The sequence below is a fragment of the Mchenga conophoros genome, linkage group LG6, assembly GCF_057382185.1.
Source record: "Mchenga conophoros isolate Kocher_MC1m ecotype Shallow Benthic linkage group LG6, M_conophoros_male_GT1.1, whole genome shotgun sequence".
NCBI lineage: Eukaryota > Metazoa > Chordata > Actinopteri > Cichliformes > Cichlidae > Mchenga > Mchenga conophoros.
Window position 1 is genome coordinate 35,619,700 of NC_140531.1, and position 13,857 is coordinate 35,633,556.

General features: G+C 41.5%; 1 protein-coding gene across 1 annotated transcript; it reads right to left on the minus strand.

The window, feature by feature from the left end:
- Positions 1 to 10: 10 nt before the first annotated feature.
- bmerb1 (bMERB domain containing 1) lies at positions 11 to 13,430 on the minus strand. The gene is made up of 6 exons (XM_085277773.1): positions 13,141 to 13,430; positions 9,461 to 9,581; positions 7,702 to 7,775; positions 5,608 to 5,722; positions 2,118 to 2,200; positions 11 to 2,018 (listed from the first exon to the last, which is right to left on the minus strand). The coding sequence occupies exons 1-6, from the start codon at positions 13,226 to 13,228 to the stop codon at positions 1,900 to 1,902; spliced, it is 600 nt and encodes a 199-aa protein (XP_085133899.1). The 5' UTR covers positions 13,229 to 13,430; the 3' UTR covers positions 11 to 1,899.
- Between the last annotated feature and the right edge of the window lie 427 nt (positions 13,431 to 13,857).

Sequence of the window (13,857 nt, forward strand, 5' to 3'; positions counted from 1 at the left end):
ACACGGTGAGTTCCTGAAAGATGCTCTTTATTTAAACATATATGTACAGGTAGTTTCAGCTTATTTTCTGCATATTTGTTCAATACTTTGACATTAGGACCTTCATAAATCCACTACAACTACAGAATGCTAAGTTATCAGAACAAAGGTAAAGTGACAGAGAGCAACACTTTGCTTGACATGAGTCACACTAAAGTCCTAAATACACTCAAACACACACCATCTATTGGAGGCATTTACAGCAGAGTTGCATTCATTTCCTGGAGTTTATCATTTTAAAAACGCAAGACTTAAGTTCAAAGGATGCATGTTGTTTCTCTGCAATATCCAGAATGATGATGAATGATGTCTCACTACCACAGTGAACACTTCCTGGCAGCTGATGATGCAGATCTTAATATGGCCTCTGATGTGCTGATTTGGGGAGGAGGGTAAATGTGATGATGGAAGATCAAGTGTTGGCATATACAGGCATTAAAGTCATCATGAAAGGGGTTCCTGAAAACTATAAAGGTGAGTCATTAGGCTGGATGCTAGTTGGCACTCTCTATAAATTGTGTTGGAAAAAGTTTAGATGCATTTTTGTTCCAGTTTTATTCTACTACAATCTATAACCTTTGATTTAGAGGACTCCCCAGAACACCTCAAGATGTAAATGGATTTTTTTTTTTTATCTCAAAATGAATTGTAAACTTTTCTCCCATCATATTTTCATTTAAATGTTGTTCTGATATACAAGAGTTTTCTTTTGATGATTCTCTGTGATCTCACTCCAGATTGGATAGAGAAAACTGTCCTTTTGAAGACTTCTAGAAACATAATTGGACCTCTCCTATAGGACGCACATTGCTAACTAGCACTGAGCCCAATATAAGCTCATTTTTAATCTGGTTTCCACTGATGCCGTGCTGCATAGAGCCTTTGCGAACCAGCTGACATTTCCACAGGTTTGAGAATGAACCGGATGCTATATAGCAAAGGTTGGAGTAATTTCAGTGGGGTGGGGGGTACTGTGGACAGAATCTGCAGGTGAATAATCTCTATATTTCTTGTATCTCCACCCTGATGTTAGTGGTTTCAACTTCCGGCTTGGCAACAGTATTGTATCAGATTTTTGGCACTGACTTCAGTCTCTGTCATACAGAACCAGTTCAACACGGGCACTGGCAGCACGTCAGTGGAAAAGAGGCAACTTAGTTTGTTCAGCATTAAGTCTTTGTTTAATTTGTAAATGCCTTAAGAATTAAACTGCTGTTTGATAATATTGCTCAGCACTTGTAGAAAAAATCATCCACTGGCTCCCTCTCCTCATTAGCATATATAAATCAGTTTGCATAAGTCCCTTGGCAGGGAGCCATATTGTTTTTCAGAGCCACTTGTGTTTGTCCCACCTGGGGAAAATGATAAAATGTAGCAACTGAGAGATTCACTGGTTGGATTTTAAGCACTAAATGAATGAATACCCGTCGTCAGACATCAGCTTTTCTCTTCCTGTCAGAGAACCCTAGCATTCAGTTCACTTTATGGACATTGTGCTTGTAGCTCTGCAGATGAGATCCATCCTCATTGAACCTGTCATGATGGAATTAACCAATCTGAAAACTGACTGAATAAATAAATCAACACTTTCAACATAGTTTTTATTTACAGTTCTCTTCACAGCTTCCTTTCCCTTTATTTCATGGTCTTGGTTAAAAGCTCCTTACTATAAAAGTTTCCCTTAAATACCGACCGGGGATCAGCTCCCAACCTCTTACAAACTAAGCTACGAATCTGATACCTGAACAGTTTCGTGGTTGACTGTGACTCTCCGAGTAACAGGAAGTGATGTACGTCATGTCGTGTGATGTGAGTGCGGTGTCTGACACAGGGTCGGGGCCATAAGCAGGTTTGGGTCAGTTACATTACAGCACACTGGGTGGCTCCGCAGCAGTCCTTAATGATGGCCGCTCCTGACTTGGTGATGGATGGCTTGTTGGGAGGCGGCTCAGGGATTTGTCTCTTGGGCTTTGGAGGATCTTGTCGTAAAGGGAGAGGGAAAAAAGAGACATAATCACATACAATGCTCTTGTCTCTTTAAGATGGTGTGCATGAGTTATTTTTAACCTCTCACTCACTCTGTGTGACTTTGAGCTTCTGTTCCAGAGGCATCAGCTTCAGCCTGAGGAACTCCGCCATCTCTTTGTCCTCCTCCTTCTCCCTGAGGTACAAAACATCCACATCTTAGTCTGAATGAAATTCAGAAAATGTCTGCTTTTATCTGACTGAAGCAGCACTACTGGACTGACTGACTGACAGGACAGCATGGCTGCGCCACAGTTTTTGGTATTTTCAAAGCTAAACATCTGGGGGGGTGTTTTGTTTTAAGAGACTACCAACTTTTAAAATTCCTTCGTCTGTTCATTTCAAGCTCTGCATTTTTCTTCTTAATCTCTATTAAAGTGAGCACACATGCTTTACAGTTCAAGACAATCCTCATCTTATAGTGGGCCTTGGTGAAGCCTACTGTCTGAAACAACCAGGGTTTTTTTTTTATTACTTTGAGCAACTACAGACTTATCTTTCATAAAAACAGGCTTCATCTCTGTTACCTTTCCCCTTCCTTTGTGCAGACTTTGATCTAACTGGCTGCCACGTGGTCAGTCAGAATCATATCAGGGTTATCCACTCTCACTGCCTACATACACTAGTGGAACATACATACTTGTTTTGAAGCTTTGGAGTCAGTTCAGCTCCTTCCTGTCTTTATCCGAGTATGTATGAACACTTTCTGTCTCTTTCTATTTGTCGCTTTCTCCTTCTTGCCTCTTTTTCCCACTCTGTCAAAATCGCTTCTTTCACTCTTTTGACGTCACTGTACTTGTCATGTTATCTTTCTGCTCACACTCTTCAGGTCAATCACTCTCTGCTCCTTCTGTCAATCTTCCTTTTCAGACCTACCAACGTTTAACCTCCTCAATCATCACTTCATCCTCCTAGATGCCAAAGTTTCCATGACTTTACTAATAATAATGGATTGGATTTATATAGCGCTTTTCAAGGCACCCATTCACTCTCGCATTCACACACTGGTGGAGGCAAGCTACTGTTGTAGCCACAGCTGCCCTGGGGCAGGCTGACAGAAGCGAGGCTGCCATATCGTGCCATCGACCCCTCTGGCCAACACCAGTAGGGTAAAGTGTCTTGCCCAAGGACACAACGACCAGGACAGAGAGGCCGGGGATTGAACCGGCGACCTTCCGGTTACAGATGCGCTTCCCAACCCCCTGAGCTACGGTCACCCAACTACATCAACTCCACCAGTATCTGGACTCACACTAGTCCAAAAGAAATCTGTCAAATACAGTCCAGACCCGATCAGCTGACAGCTAAGCTGAGAATATTTTGAGCGCCTCTTCCAGAACAGAGCTACGCTGCTAAACATGAATTACTGCTCAGTGAAATAATAATCCTTGGACTACAGTGGTCCTGAATTAACTATAATTAGTTTAGTAATAAAATGTAAGCTCTACTGAGCACATTTTATATATCTAATATTTCTGTTTTCAAAGCAGTCATGAGCTCTTGTAACCTTCAAACTGCAATAAAATATGAAGATGAAGAAATCAACAAATAATCCATTTTTTCTGTTAATTTCACTTTGAGGCGGAGGTCAGTTTTAAATATATTTAAAGACAAAAAGAGGCGAAAAAAGAAAACCGATTCTTGGCTGGAATACAGAAGCCAGAGAGGCATAATAAAAATGTTTTTCTGTCCTTCTCTGGTCTACATTTTGACGTTTTGGTCATCAGGATCTATAAATGTGCTTTCATCCTTATTGGTAAATGGCCTGTATTTATATAGCGCTTTACTAGTCCCTAAGGACCCCAAAGCGCTTTACATATCCAGTCATCCATCCATTCACACACACATTCACACACTGGTGATGGCAAGCTACAATGTAGCCACAGCCACCCTGGGGCGCACTGACAGAGGCGAGGCTGCCGGACACTGGCGCCACCGGGCCCTCTGACCACCACCAGTAGGCAACGGGTGAAGTGTCTTGCCCAAGGACACAACGACCGAGACTGTCCAAGCCGGGGCTCGAACCGGCAACCTTCCGATTACAAGGCGAACTCCCAACTCTTGAGCCACGATTTGAAGTACAAATTAAGATTATTATTAGGTTCTGTATCTGCTCTGTCTTTCAGACACTTAATCATGTATCTCACTAAATTATATTAGGAAGGAGCTTGCTCTGCACCCTTGTTGGCTACCATTTAGTTTTGTACAGGACTTCAAACACTCAACAAAATGACATCTGCTGACCTAAATGAGAATTTTTGTTTCAATATGCTTCCTCTGAACAAATTTATAGGAAATATAGAAACATACACTCGCCAGCCACGCCATTATTGACACCTTACTAGTAACATTATGGAACCTCTTTTGCCTTAACAACTGTTTTAATTCTTGTAGCACAACAAACAGCTTGTCAACATGATGCTCAGAGATTTTGGTCCATATTGACATGATGGCATCACACATTCATGATGCTATCACATCCCAGGGGTGTTTTTTTGGACTGAGATCGGGTGACTGCAGAGACAATTTGAGTAAAGTTCAGGAAATCACGGTAAGCAACAATACTCGGGTGACGTGGCATTTTAAACCATGCTTAATTAGTACTAATGGCCCCGAAGTATCATAAAAATATCCCTCACATCATTACATAACCAGCAGCAGCCCAACTGACAATCTGTAGCCTCAGATTCCTGCTCTTAGGTGACAGTAGTGGCACCTGGTGTGGTCTTCTGCTGCTGCAGCTCATCTGCTTCAAGGTTCAATATGTTGTATGTTCAGACATGTTCTTCAGCATAGTGTTGTAACAAGTTATTATTTGAATTACTTTCGCCTTCCTATGAGCCTAAAGCAGTCTGGCTATTGACCTCGGGCTTCAGCAAGGCATTTTGGATATCTTCTCAATAAACTCTAGAGATGTCTGTGGGGGAAAACTCCCAGTAGACCCAGTAGACTGTAAAATTAAAGATTTCTCTTTGCAGCTCTGTTACCTGAAATTAAAGAGAACACACGATTGGACGTAATCTAATGCTACATGTGGCATTGATTTTGATAGAAGATAATCACTTTTAAGACTCTTTGGTTGTGACTCAGTACTGTCACAAAAAATGATTATAATGACACCGAAATAACCCAGAACAATCTGAAGGCACAGTTTCAAAATTAATCTTTTGAGTCCCACAGACATTTGTTCACGCTGTGATTTAAACCCATTATCTTGCCTATCTGAAAGTTATCTGTGTCACTCTCTGTGGGTTATCTGGGGGAGCAGACAATGCAGAGCCACAGTCATCAGTCAGCCTCCCTCCCACACACACAGCTAAACACTGCTGTGATGATGAAGTGACCCCTGTTCGCCGTCTTCAGTCAAGTTCACATTCACGCTACACATTTACTCTAATGAGTCTCCTTCCTGCTGTTTCTCAACTCTTCTATGAGGATCAAATGAAGAAATAAACAGCCAGCGGTATCTGAGTAAACAGACAGTCAGCACACAGAGACGTCATCCCAGATATGAGCTGTGCTCAGAGCTTAGGAGGGCCGTACCTTAATCTCTCCACCTCGGCATCGTCGACCAGAAAATCCCTCTTCTGCACCAGTTTATGGATCTTCAGGATCAGTTCCTCTTCTCGCTGCCTGTGCTTCTTGGTTTTTTCTTTCTCTGGGGGGAAAACAAGGAAGAAAATAAGACGGACAGCAGCAACCCATCTGATGTCTACAGACCGACCCTACAGGAATGTCAGATTCTCTTTAACACTGAGTCACGTCACAAAACAGATCCTTAATTCTGACTCACGCATAATTTATAACAAATAAGGCACTCACTCAATTATGCAAATGTTTGTGAGCCTTCTTTTTGGTTTTGCTGGCTGAAGGATTAAGCATCTGCAAGCATCAGAATTGTCCTGCCTCAAAGAGCTAACCTTCACACTCCAAAGCACAGAATATACACTAACAGACCAAATCAGATGTATGTAAAAACAGAAAAGGACACATCGACACATGGCTGCAGTGGTAGGCTGTCTGGCAATGCTGATATCTAGGCTATTTGAGAAAAAGCGGATGAAAAATGACTGTTAAAACCAGCTTTTTCTAACATGGAGCAGTGCAGCTACAGAGCGAAGCTCCCAGGGGGCAGGACAGCCTGAAGGATGCACGGGTTAGACACATAATCCAAAGTCAGAGGAGCAGGTGCAGGAGAGGTAGCTGGGTCTGTCACATGACTCCTTTTGTCCTGGAGTGGAGTAATGGGATACCAGAACCCCCTTAACAGCATACACAACACTTTTGGCACAAGGGAATGTCAGTGAGATTTTACAGGGCAGTGCAGACTAGGTGGCAAGTGGACAAAATAAAAGGAACACTATGTTATAATGTGATCCTATTAATAATTTATGTGATAAGAAAGTAACATATCTTCTCTCCTATGAATTAAAGCTAGAAAAAAATAAAACACACCTCAACTCAAGACACTTCTGTTTTTCTCGCGCAGCCTTCTATGTTGATCAATGTTGGCAAAACTAGTTATATACTACTCTTAATCTGATTTACGTTTGTGCTGTACTTTTTCAATTCTTCCAAAGGGGGCTATTTGACTGATTTGGTTTCTTGTTTTTTAGCCGCATTCCCAAAGAAGTAATTCTGTCAGAGGTGAGTCCGAGCCCATTAGAAGGGATTCTTTTTTAAGTCTATCTGGATCTCAAAATTGAAGATTCCTTATAAATTTTCCACAAATACACAAGGAATTTAAATGAGAAAATTCTTTAAAAAAAAACACATCAAACTAGTCGAGAACCAGATTCCCTTCAGGGATTTACTTCATTCAAGCTGCGGGGAAAATTTAGCCTTCACACAGGCTAAATTAGAACTACTCATGCTGGATGTGTTACTGTATTGTCAGGGTGTTTCTGTTATTTCGTATATGCTGCTGGGTTGTCAAAGTGGTAAAATAAAATCCAGGCAGCGTTTGACAGGTCAGTCCTGATCCTCATGTGTGCATCCTTGAACACAACACCAGCCCCTCCTGCACACACACACTGACACATGATGTACATGCGCTCGGAGGAGGCGTGTTTTCCTGCTGTTGCCAGGTTCTCTCTATGCATAGCCTCATGTACGCATTTGGGTTGCTATGTGCGATGCAGCTGACGTCAGTCAGCCACTTTAGCACATTCTCGCTGCATTTCTGATACAGGCAACGCTGGAAGTGACTGTAGGCTAATATTTGATTCCGTTTTTGCACAATGAAAACATGCAGGCAGTAAATGAGTGTTTACTGAAATTCATTTTAGACTCTTTGCCTGGAAAACCTCCCTCAGCTTGTGTTTCCTTCAAAGTGATGATGCATGGATGTTTATGTGTTTGTGAGTGTGTGTATGCTTATCTCGCCCTCATAACTTCACTGTGTCCCTGGGACTTACAATCAATCCTGCGTCGTTTATTGTTACGACACGTCCTATAAATCAGTGTGATACTCGCAGAGGCGATAGGCCTCCTGTGAGCTGCACTTTCTATCAAAAGATCTATTTTTGGTCAAGTCTAAACAGAGAGTGTGGACAGTTCTGCATGCAGAGGAACAACTGTGAGTTCTTTATCGCCTGATTTTGATGCAGAATTTCCATGAGTGACTGTTAATTGTACCTGGTACTGCGACAATCTGCCTTAGCTCCTGCTTTAAACTCATGATGTCTTTGCAGAGCTGAATGTCATCCATCCTGAAAAGATAAAAGGGAGAAATAAAAGTAAAGCACTGGCTTCCATCAGATTACAGACAAACTGATATTATTAGCTGCTTCCACTTCCATTTCTGACATATTTATCTGATTGACATGACGTCAGGCAGACCTACACTGTATAATAAGGAATCTTGAAGAAAATAAACAATAATCTGATGTAGAGGAGCTGGATAATTAGTTTGAAGGATTTTCTAACAAGCGGAGCTTTTTTTATATTAAGTCTTTATGAGGTGAAGAATTTAGCTTTCTGCAACTAATTTTCTGACTTTATCTCTAAAGCTGCCAATTTCCGAACCTGCCATTTTATCAGTTTTGCTACACAAAAACGATTGCCACAATTTCCTCGAGCACAACACACAGTACAACACAGAGTCTTCACATCACTTCTCTTGATATAAAAAGCCATTCAAAACACATTCAGTTAACAAACATTTTAAAAAGCGAGCCCACCAAAGCACTCTGAATGGTTTTTATTATTCAGAATAAATTACCCACATTCAATTCATTTCTGTCACTGAACTTATTAATTCATTAGCAAACAGTTTCAGTGTTAATCTCTAAATAATCACCATTAGCTGGATGTTGTTGAATAAACTCCGCTCTTGTTCTTGTCATTAAGATTTCATAGCCTCGAGCTCACACATCAGGAGTGAGTGTGTTAAGTGTGTCGAGACGGAAAACACACAACGACAAAAAAAATCAATCCTGCATGCTCTCTGTGCTTCCTGTAGCCCTCATGTCTCACCCTTGGGGCCTCGGCATTTTCCCTTTTTATTACCTAAATCCCTGTCTGTGTGTGTGTGTGTGTGTGTGTGTGTGTGTGTGGGTGTGTGTGGGTGTGTGTGTGTGGAGCAGATTTAATTCTCCTTGTGATAGATCAGGACGATGACTCATCCACTGCCTCCTTCCTCCTCCTCCCTGCATGTATCCCAGTTGCTGTGTTTTACACCTCCCTCCTTCTCCTTTCTCCCCTCCTAGATCCCTCGCTCCGTATATCTCCCTCCTCTGCCTTGTGTTTTACTCTCTCATCGGTATTAGTAGATTCCAGCAACCTTTGGCACGCCATCTGCTACTTGGTGTGTCTGTGCCTGCACGTGAGGACGGACAGCAGAGAGATAACAATAAGCAGCATGGTGGCCTAATTAAGCCCTGCAAGTAGGCTTTTTATTACAGTGCAACACTGTGGGATTTTTTAAATCTTTATCAGCTTCATCTGATACTTCGACCATCACTGGGCAGATACTAAACATGCAGTTATCCCCCAAAATACATGGTTCATTGGTGAGAAATTTGGAAATAGTTTTGCACAAAAATAAACAAAGCCTTGTATTTCCATTTTTAGTTTTAAAACGATACACTGAGCGGGTATATAATGCTGTTAAAACTTCTTTTTCAGCAGTGATCTATAATCCTTTAAGCTTAGCGGCCAGTGAGTCCATCAGTGATGACTCATTCAGCTGCTACATGCATGTCCAGCCCTCAGAATAATCAATGGACAAATTGACAGCTTCCCTAAATATTGAGCACCAAGCTTAATGTATGTGTGAAGGAAGTAACACGCATGCCTTTGTGTTGTATTAAGAGTATCAACTGTGTCTTGGTTAAAAAAAAAAAACCTCAAAAAAAGGCGAACCTCTGGTCTCAGAAAAAACACAGACACTCACATGAAGCGCAGCTCTGACTCTCTGCGCACCAGGACTTCCCGCAGGCGTTGGATACGAGCCATCTCCACCTCGATCTCCTCTGGAGACATCGTGCTCTCTGCCATTGACACATCTGAGTGACCTGAGAGGAAGACAAACAGAGGAAAAACAATGCAATAAAAGAAGACAGACCTACAAGACATTCTTGAACCATAGTTTTATTCACTCTGGACACTCCTTCACAGTTCAACCATGCCTGCTTGGTTTAAATTACAGAGAACAAGTACTACACATGGCTTACTTCCATTGGCCGCATCTAATTAAAGCTCTAAAATGTAAAGTCCTCATTCCTTTGATTTGATGTCACATGTGCATTGGAAAGTTCACTCCTTTCGTTTCATCGTTGAAAACTTTCTCATACCGTCAGCTTCTTGGCAAACTCACTTCTCACCTCCTCTCTGTGTGACATGTCATATCACTGCACCCAAGAGCATGATATTTGGTGAGAAAGAGGTGTGGATAATTGAGTTAAGTGATCTGAAGTTTAAAATCAAAGCAGTGCTTCAGCCATAAATTACAGATTTTTTTTCTGAAAGCTTCCAATCGCCCATAAGAAAGGAATTAACCAGGAATATATCACAAGTATTTTCCAAAGAGACAGAAAAAGCACTTTCAGCACGGACCGATGACCAGATGTGGCTTCTCGTTGATTTCTTCCCAAGCTGGAACTGACCTCACACTCCATCTCTGCCAGTAACATGCAGAAACATTGCAGCTACTATACAGACAAACCACTTAATGCACTCGTCAATGCACCGACCACAAAAATGCCGCAACACCTGATGAAGCGGCTCAGCATACGGACAACAGCATAAATCGAGCCAATATGGAAAACCTATCTATGTTCTCTGTGTGTGAAAGTGTTTAGCACTGTGGTGTGCTGATTCCCTCCTCAGAAGAGAAAGCCTGGTTCACCAAGGCTTTGACAAAGGGACCAATGAAGAACTTTACAAAGTTGCATTATGGGAAGTGTTGTACCTGGCTGAAGGGGAGCTCGGTGTAAAGTAAACAAAGGTATTTTTTTTACTGCTAATTATGCAAAGCTACTCTAGTAGAATGAATGAATAAACATACTAAGCTGGAAATTACATAAAAGTATTGTTATGATAAAAATACTATTGCGTAAAAGTGTCTCAAAAGACAGTTATATAGTGTACCTTACTTGATCTTCTCATATGAATACTCACTTCTCCATATAGAAATTACAAGGATTCTAAGTGTCTGTCATTCCTTCTTCCCACTCAGGCTGTGAAGTGATGCCAGGACAACAGGACATAATGTCCGGTCTACAGATGCCACGTCACAATACACCTGATTAAACAGTTATTTGCGTCTATAACACACTCTGACGCATTATTTATTCAAAGTATGTACGGTAATATTAGAGGGTTGGGATCAGTCCTCCGTCCTCCTGCAGCAACACTAACTGCAGTGCGTTTGTGATACTTTTCATGGATGCTTGCTGAGGATGGAGCTGACTCACCACAGCAGACAGAAGTCTGCACAGGAGGGCGCACTTTGTTTGTGCCTTGCTGATGTTGAATCACCATCTGACACGTCTGCTGACAAAAGACGCAGTTGCGAAAGTTTGTATCAGCGAGATACGAACTAAAGTTTTACACGCGTTTCCTCTATCTCCTCTTTTTTTATTTTACTGTTTCTTGCTTTTTCCTCGCACGTTCCTCTGCCTCGCTTACAGCCACGTGTTCATCATCAATAACACCAAGCTGCATTAGGTCCTGACCAGACCATTAAAAGTGGCAAAGTGCCAGCTCAATAATGTCTTAACAGCTCTCTCTGAACCCGACATGCCGCTAACACCTACTGAGCACTAAAAACACTATAAGTAATTAAATGCTAATATAATTAAAAGTGGCGCTTTCCTCAGAGACAGGTATGGTTGACAACAAAATCCAGCCAATGTAAACCACACCTGAACTACCCCAGTTTCACTAAAACTAACTGGCTCATTGGTGCACTTCAGGATTACGACTTAATGAGGCTAAAACAACCCTGAGAGTCAGGATCGTGTGTACTGCAGCAGCCACATGGGGTTTAACAACAGGGAAATGTCAGTGCCTGTATGACATCGAATGCAGACACCCCCTGACACATGCTGCAGTCACACTGTACACACTGCTGCCGGACCACACCCCCTCCAGTGGGGAAAAAAGAAGAAAAAAAAACAGATGGTGGGGACAAAATAGAAAGTGCAAGGCAAACACGTGTGCTATTTGCCTAATAGATGGACACAAACCTGCAGGGAGCTGCCTTTGTTGTACCTCTGTGTTGTTTTCTGCCTGTATGTTTGTCTTTGTAGCAGAAAGAAAACGAGAGCGCGAGAGAGCAATGGCTGGATCTGTTTCTAAAAATATCCTCTGCATTTTCTTCTCAGACTTAATCTGGAAGTTTCTTCACACACTACTCCCCTGTGATGATGATGACTGGAATCAGGAGGGACACTTCTGAAGTCTCTTATATTTCTCTAGCTTCGTCATTCAGCTACGTCACTAAAACACTTTTTATCACACGAGAACAGGAGAAAATAACAGAAACATCTAAGACGATGTAAACAAACTCTGTTTTTGCTGCTTTATGCCCATCCTGAAGCTTTGCGTTTGAATGATTTCATTTGATCATGACTGTGCATTAATATTGCCACAGGCACAAATCCAAATCAGCATTAAAACTAAACAACCATTTCATTTTATCATCTAACATGCGTGGTATTGACTAAAGATGAAATCCATTAGGCATGTGACATAAAAATAGATTAATCAATCATCTAACAACCATGAATGCCAAGCAAATATTTTATTGATTCTGGCTTTCCATGGGGAGGATTTTCCTCTTTTTTTCATATCACTTTAATTTGAATAGATTTTCATCAGTTGCTGAAGAAAAAAAAGCTCTCTGAAGAGGAGACAGAGCTCTGAGCTACTTCAGACACTACTTAATAAATGAGAGAGTGTGCATTTTATATGCAGCCTTGAATAGAACAAATAAGACAGGATCGTGTGATGTTGAATTTAATGTCTTGTTTGGCGTTTTTGCAGCTTATGCTCTATTATCACAACAACAAATTAGCCTTAATTTGTTGTTGTTATATTTATTATTGGTACTTGTGAGTCTCGCCAACACAGCTACGCAAAATGAATCCCATGAATAATCACTGAAAGTGGGGAATAGAGTTAATAACATTTTTTAAAGCTGCCTCTTGAGCCCTTTCATATAGATATACGTACACTGATTAGAGCAGAGGAGCAGGGTGTTCACTCAGAGCTAGTGCTCCTGCTGCATCTTATCAGCTCACAATTAAATATCCACAAGTTTGCAAATGCGCTGCGTCCGAGACCTTTAGTGGTTAAAATTCATTAACAAAGGGCGCAATATGCTACCCACGGTTTGCACATAAGGGACGTAATACGCTTTTTAGTACCAAGGCAGCGCTATTGATCCCATCCCAAACCTTTTGTGAGTCACGCTTTAACCATTTAAACTCTAAGTGCTGACTGGGCATCCTGACAGCGAAACACACACTGAAGAAAAGCTGAGACCACAGCTGCACGTTTCCCGCCACACACTTCCCGTTTTTGTCTTTATTCCCTTTTATTTTATTGTTTTTCGTTGACGACGCTCACCTTTGTCCGTTGTCCACGCCGTTTCCGACACAGCTCCGTAGCTCCTGAGCGCGCGCTCGGTGTCCGATATAGATTTCTTCAGTTCCATGTCGGTGGAGTGCACGCGCGCCGAAACCGAGAAACGATGTCGTCCTTCTGCGTCTCGTCTCAGAGTCTGTGCGACCTTTCAGATAAGTCAAATTTCACCCGGTGACAAGGCTCCAGGGACCCGAGACGTTGAGCATCTTTATTCGAGGTTTCAAGTCCTTCGACGTGTGGATGGAGAGGATGTAGAGAGCATGCGCAGTGCGGCCAGGAATGTAAAGGCTGGGAGACACCCACTATCACCGAGAACGCATTGAGAGAAGAGGGGGAAAAAAAACCACACACACACACACAACCTAATCTAAATATTTACCTATGTTTTATTTAGTAATTGAAATTTCATATATACACAATCATATATACAAATTTCTTTATGTTTCCTCCACATATCCATCCATCCATTCACTTCCACTTATCCGTCTTTCGCAAATGCAGGCTTTCCGCTGAATAGAAGTGCGCGCGCATACACACTAGGAGATATATATATATATATATATATATATATATATATATATATATATATATATACACATATATACATACATACATACATATATAAACAACGCTGTCATTTTATTGAAATATTTTTATTATTTTGCTTTTTTAGCTATTTTGTTACTCGTTATGATGAAC

Coding starts and splice junctions, on each gene's coding strand:
- bmerb1 (XM_085277773.1), bottom strand. CDS start 13,228: ATGGAACTGAAGAAATCTATATCGGACACCGAGCGCGCGCTCAGGAGC. Junction 5,723..7,701: donor GCAGATTGTCGCAGTACCAG/GTACAATTAACA, acceptor TTTTCCCCCCAG/AGAAAGAAAAAACCAAGAAG. Junction 2,019..2,117: donor GAAGCTCAAAGTCACACAGA/GTGAGTGAGAGG, acceptor CTTTACGACAAG/ATCCTCCAAAGCCCAAGAGA.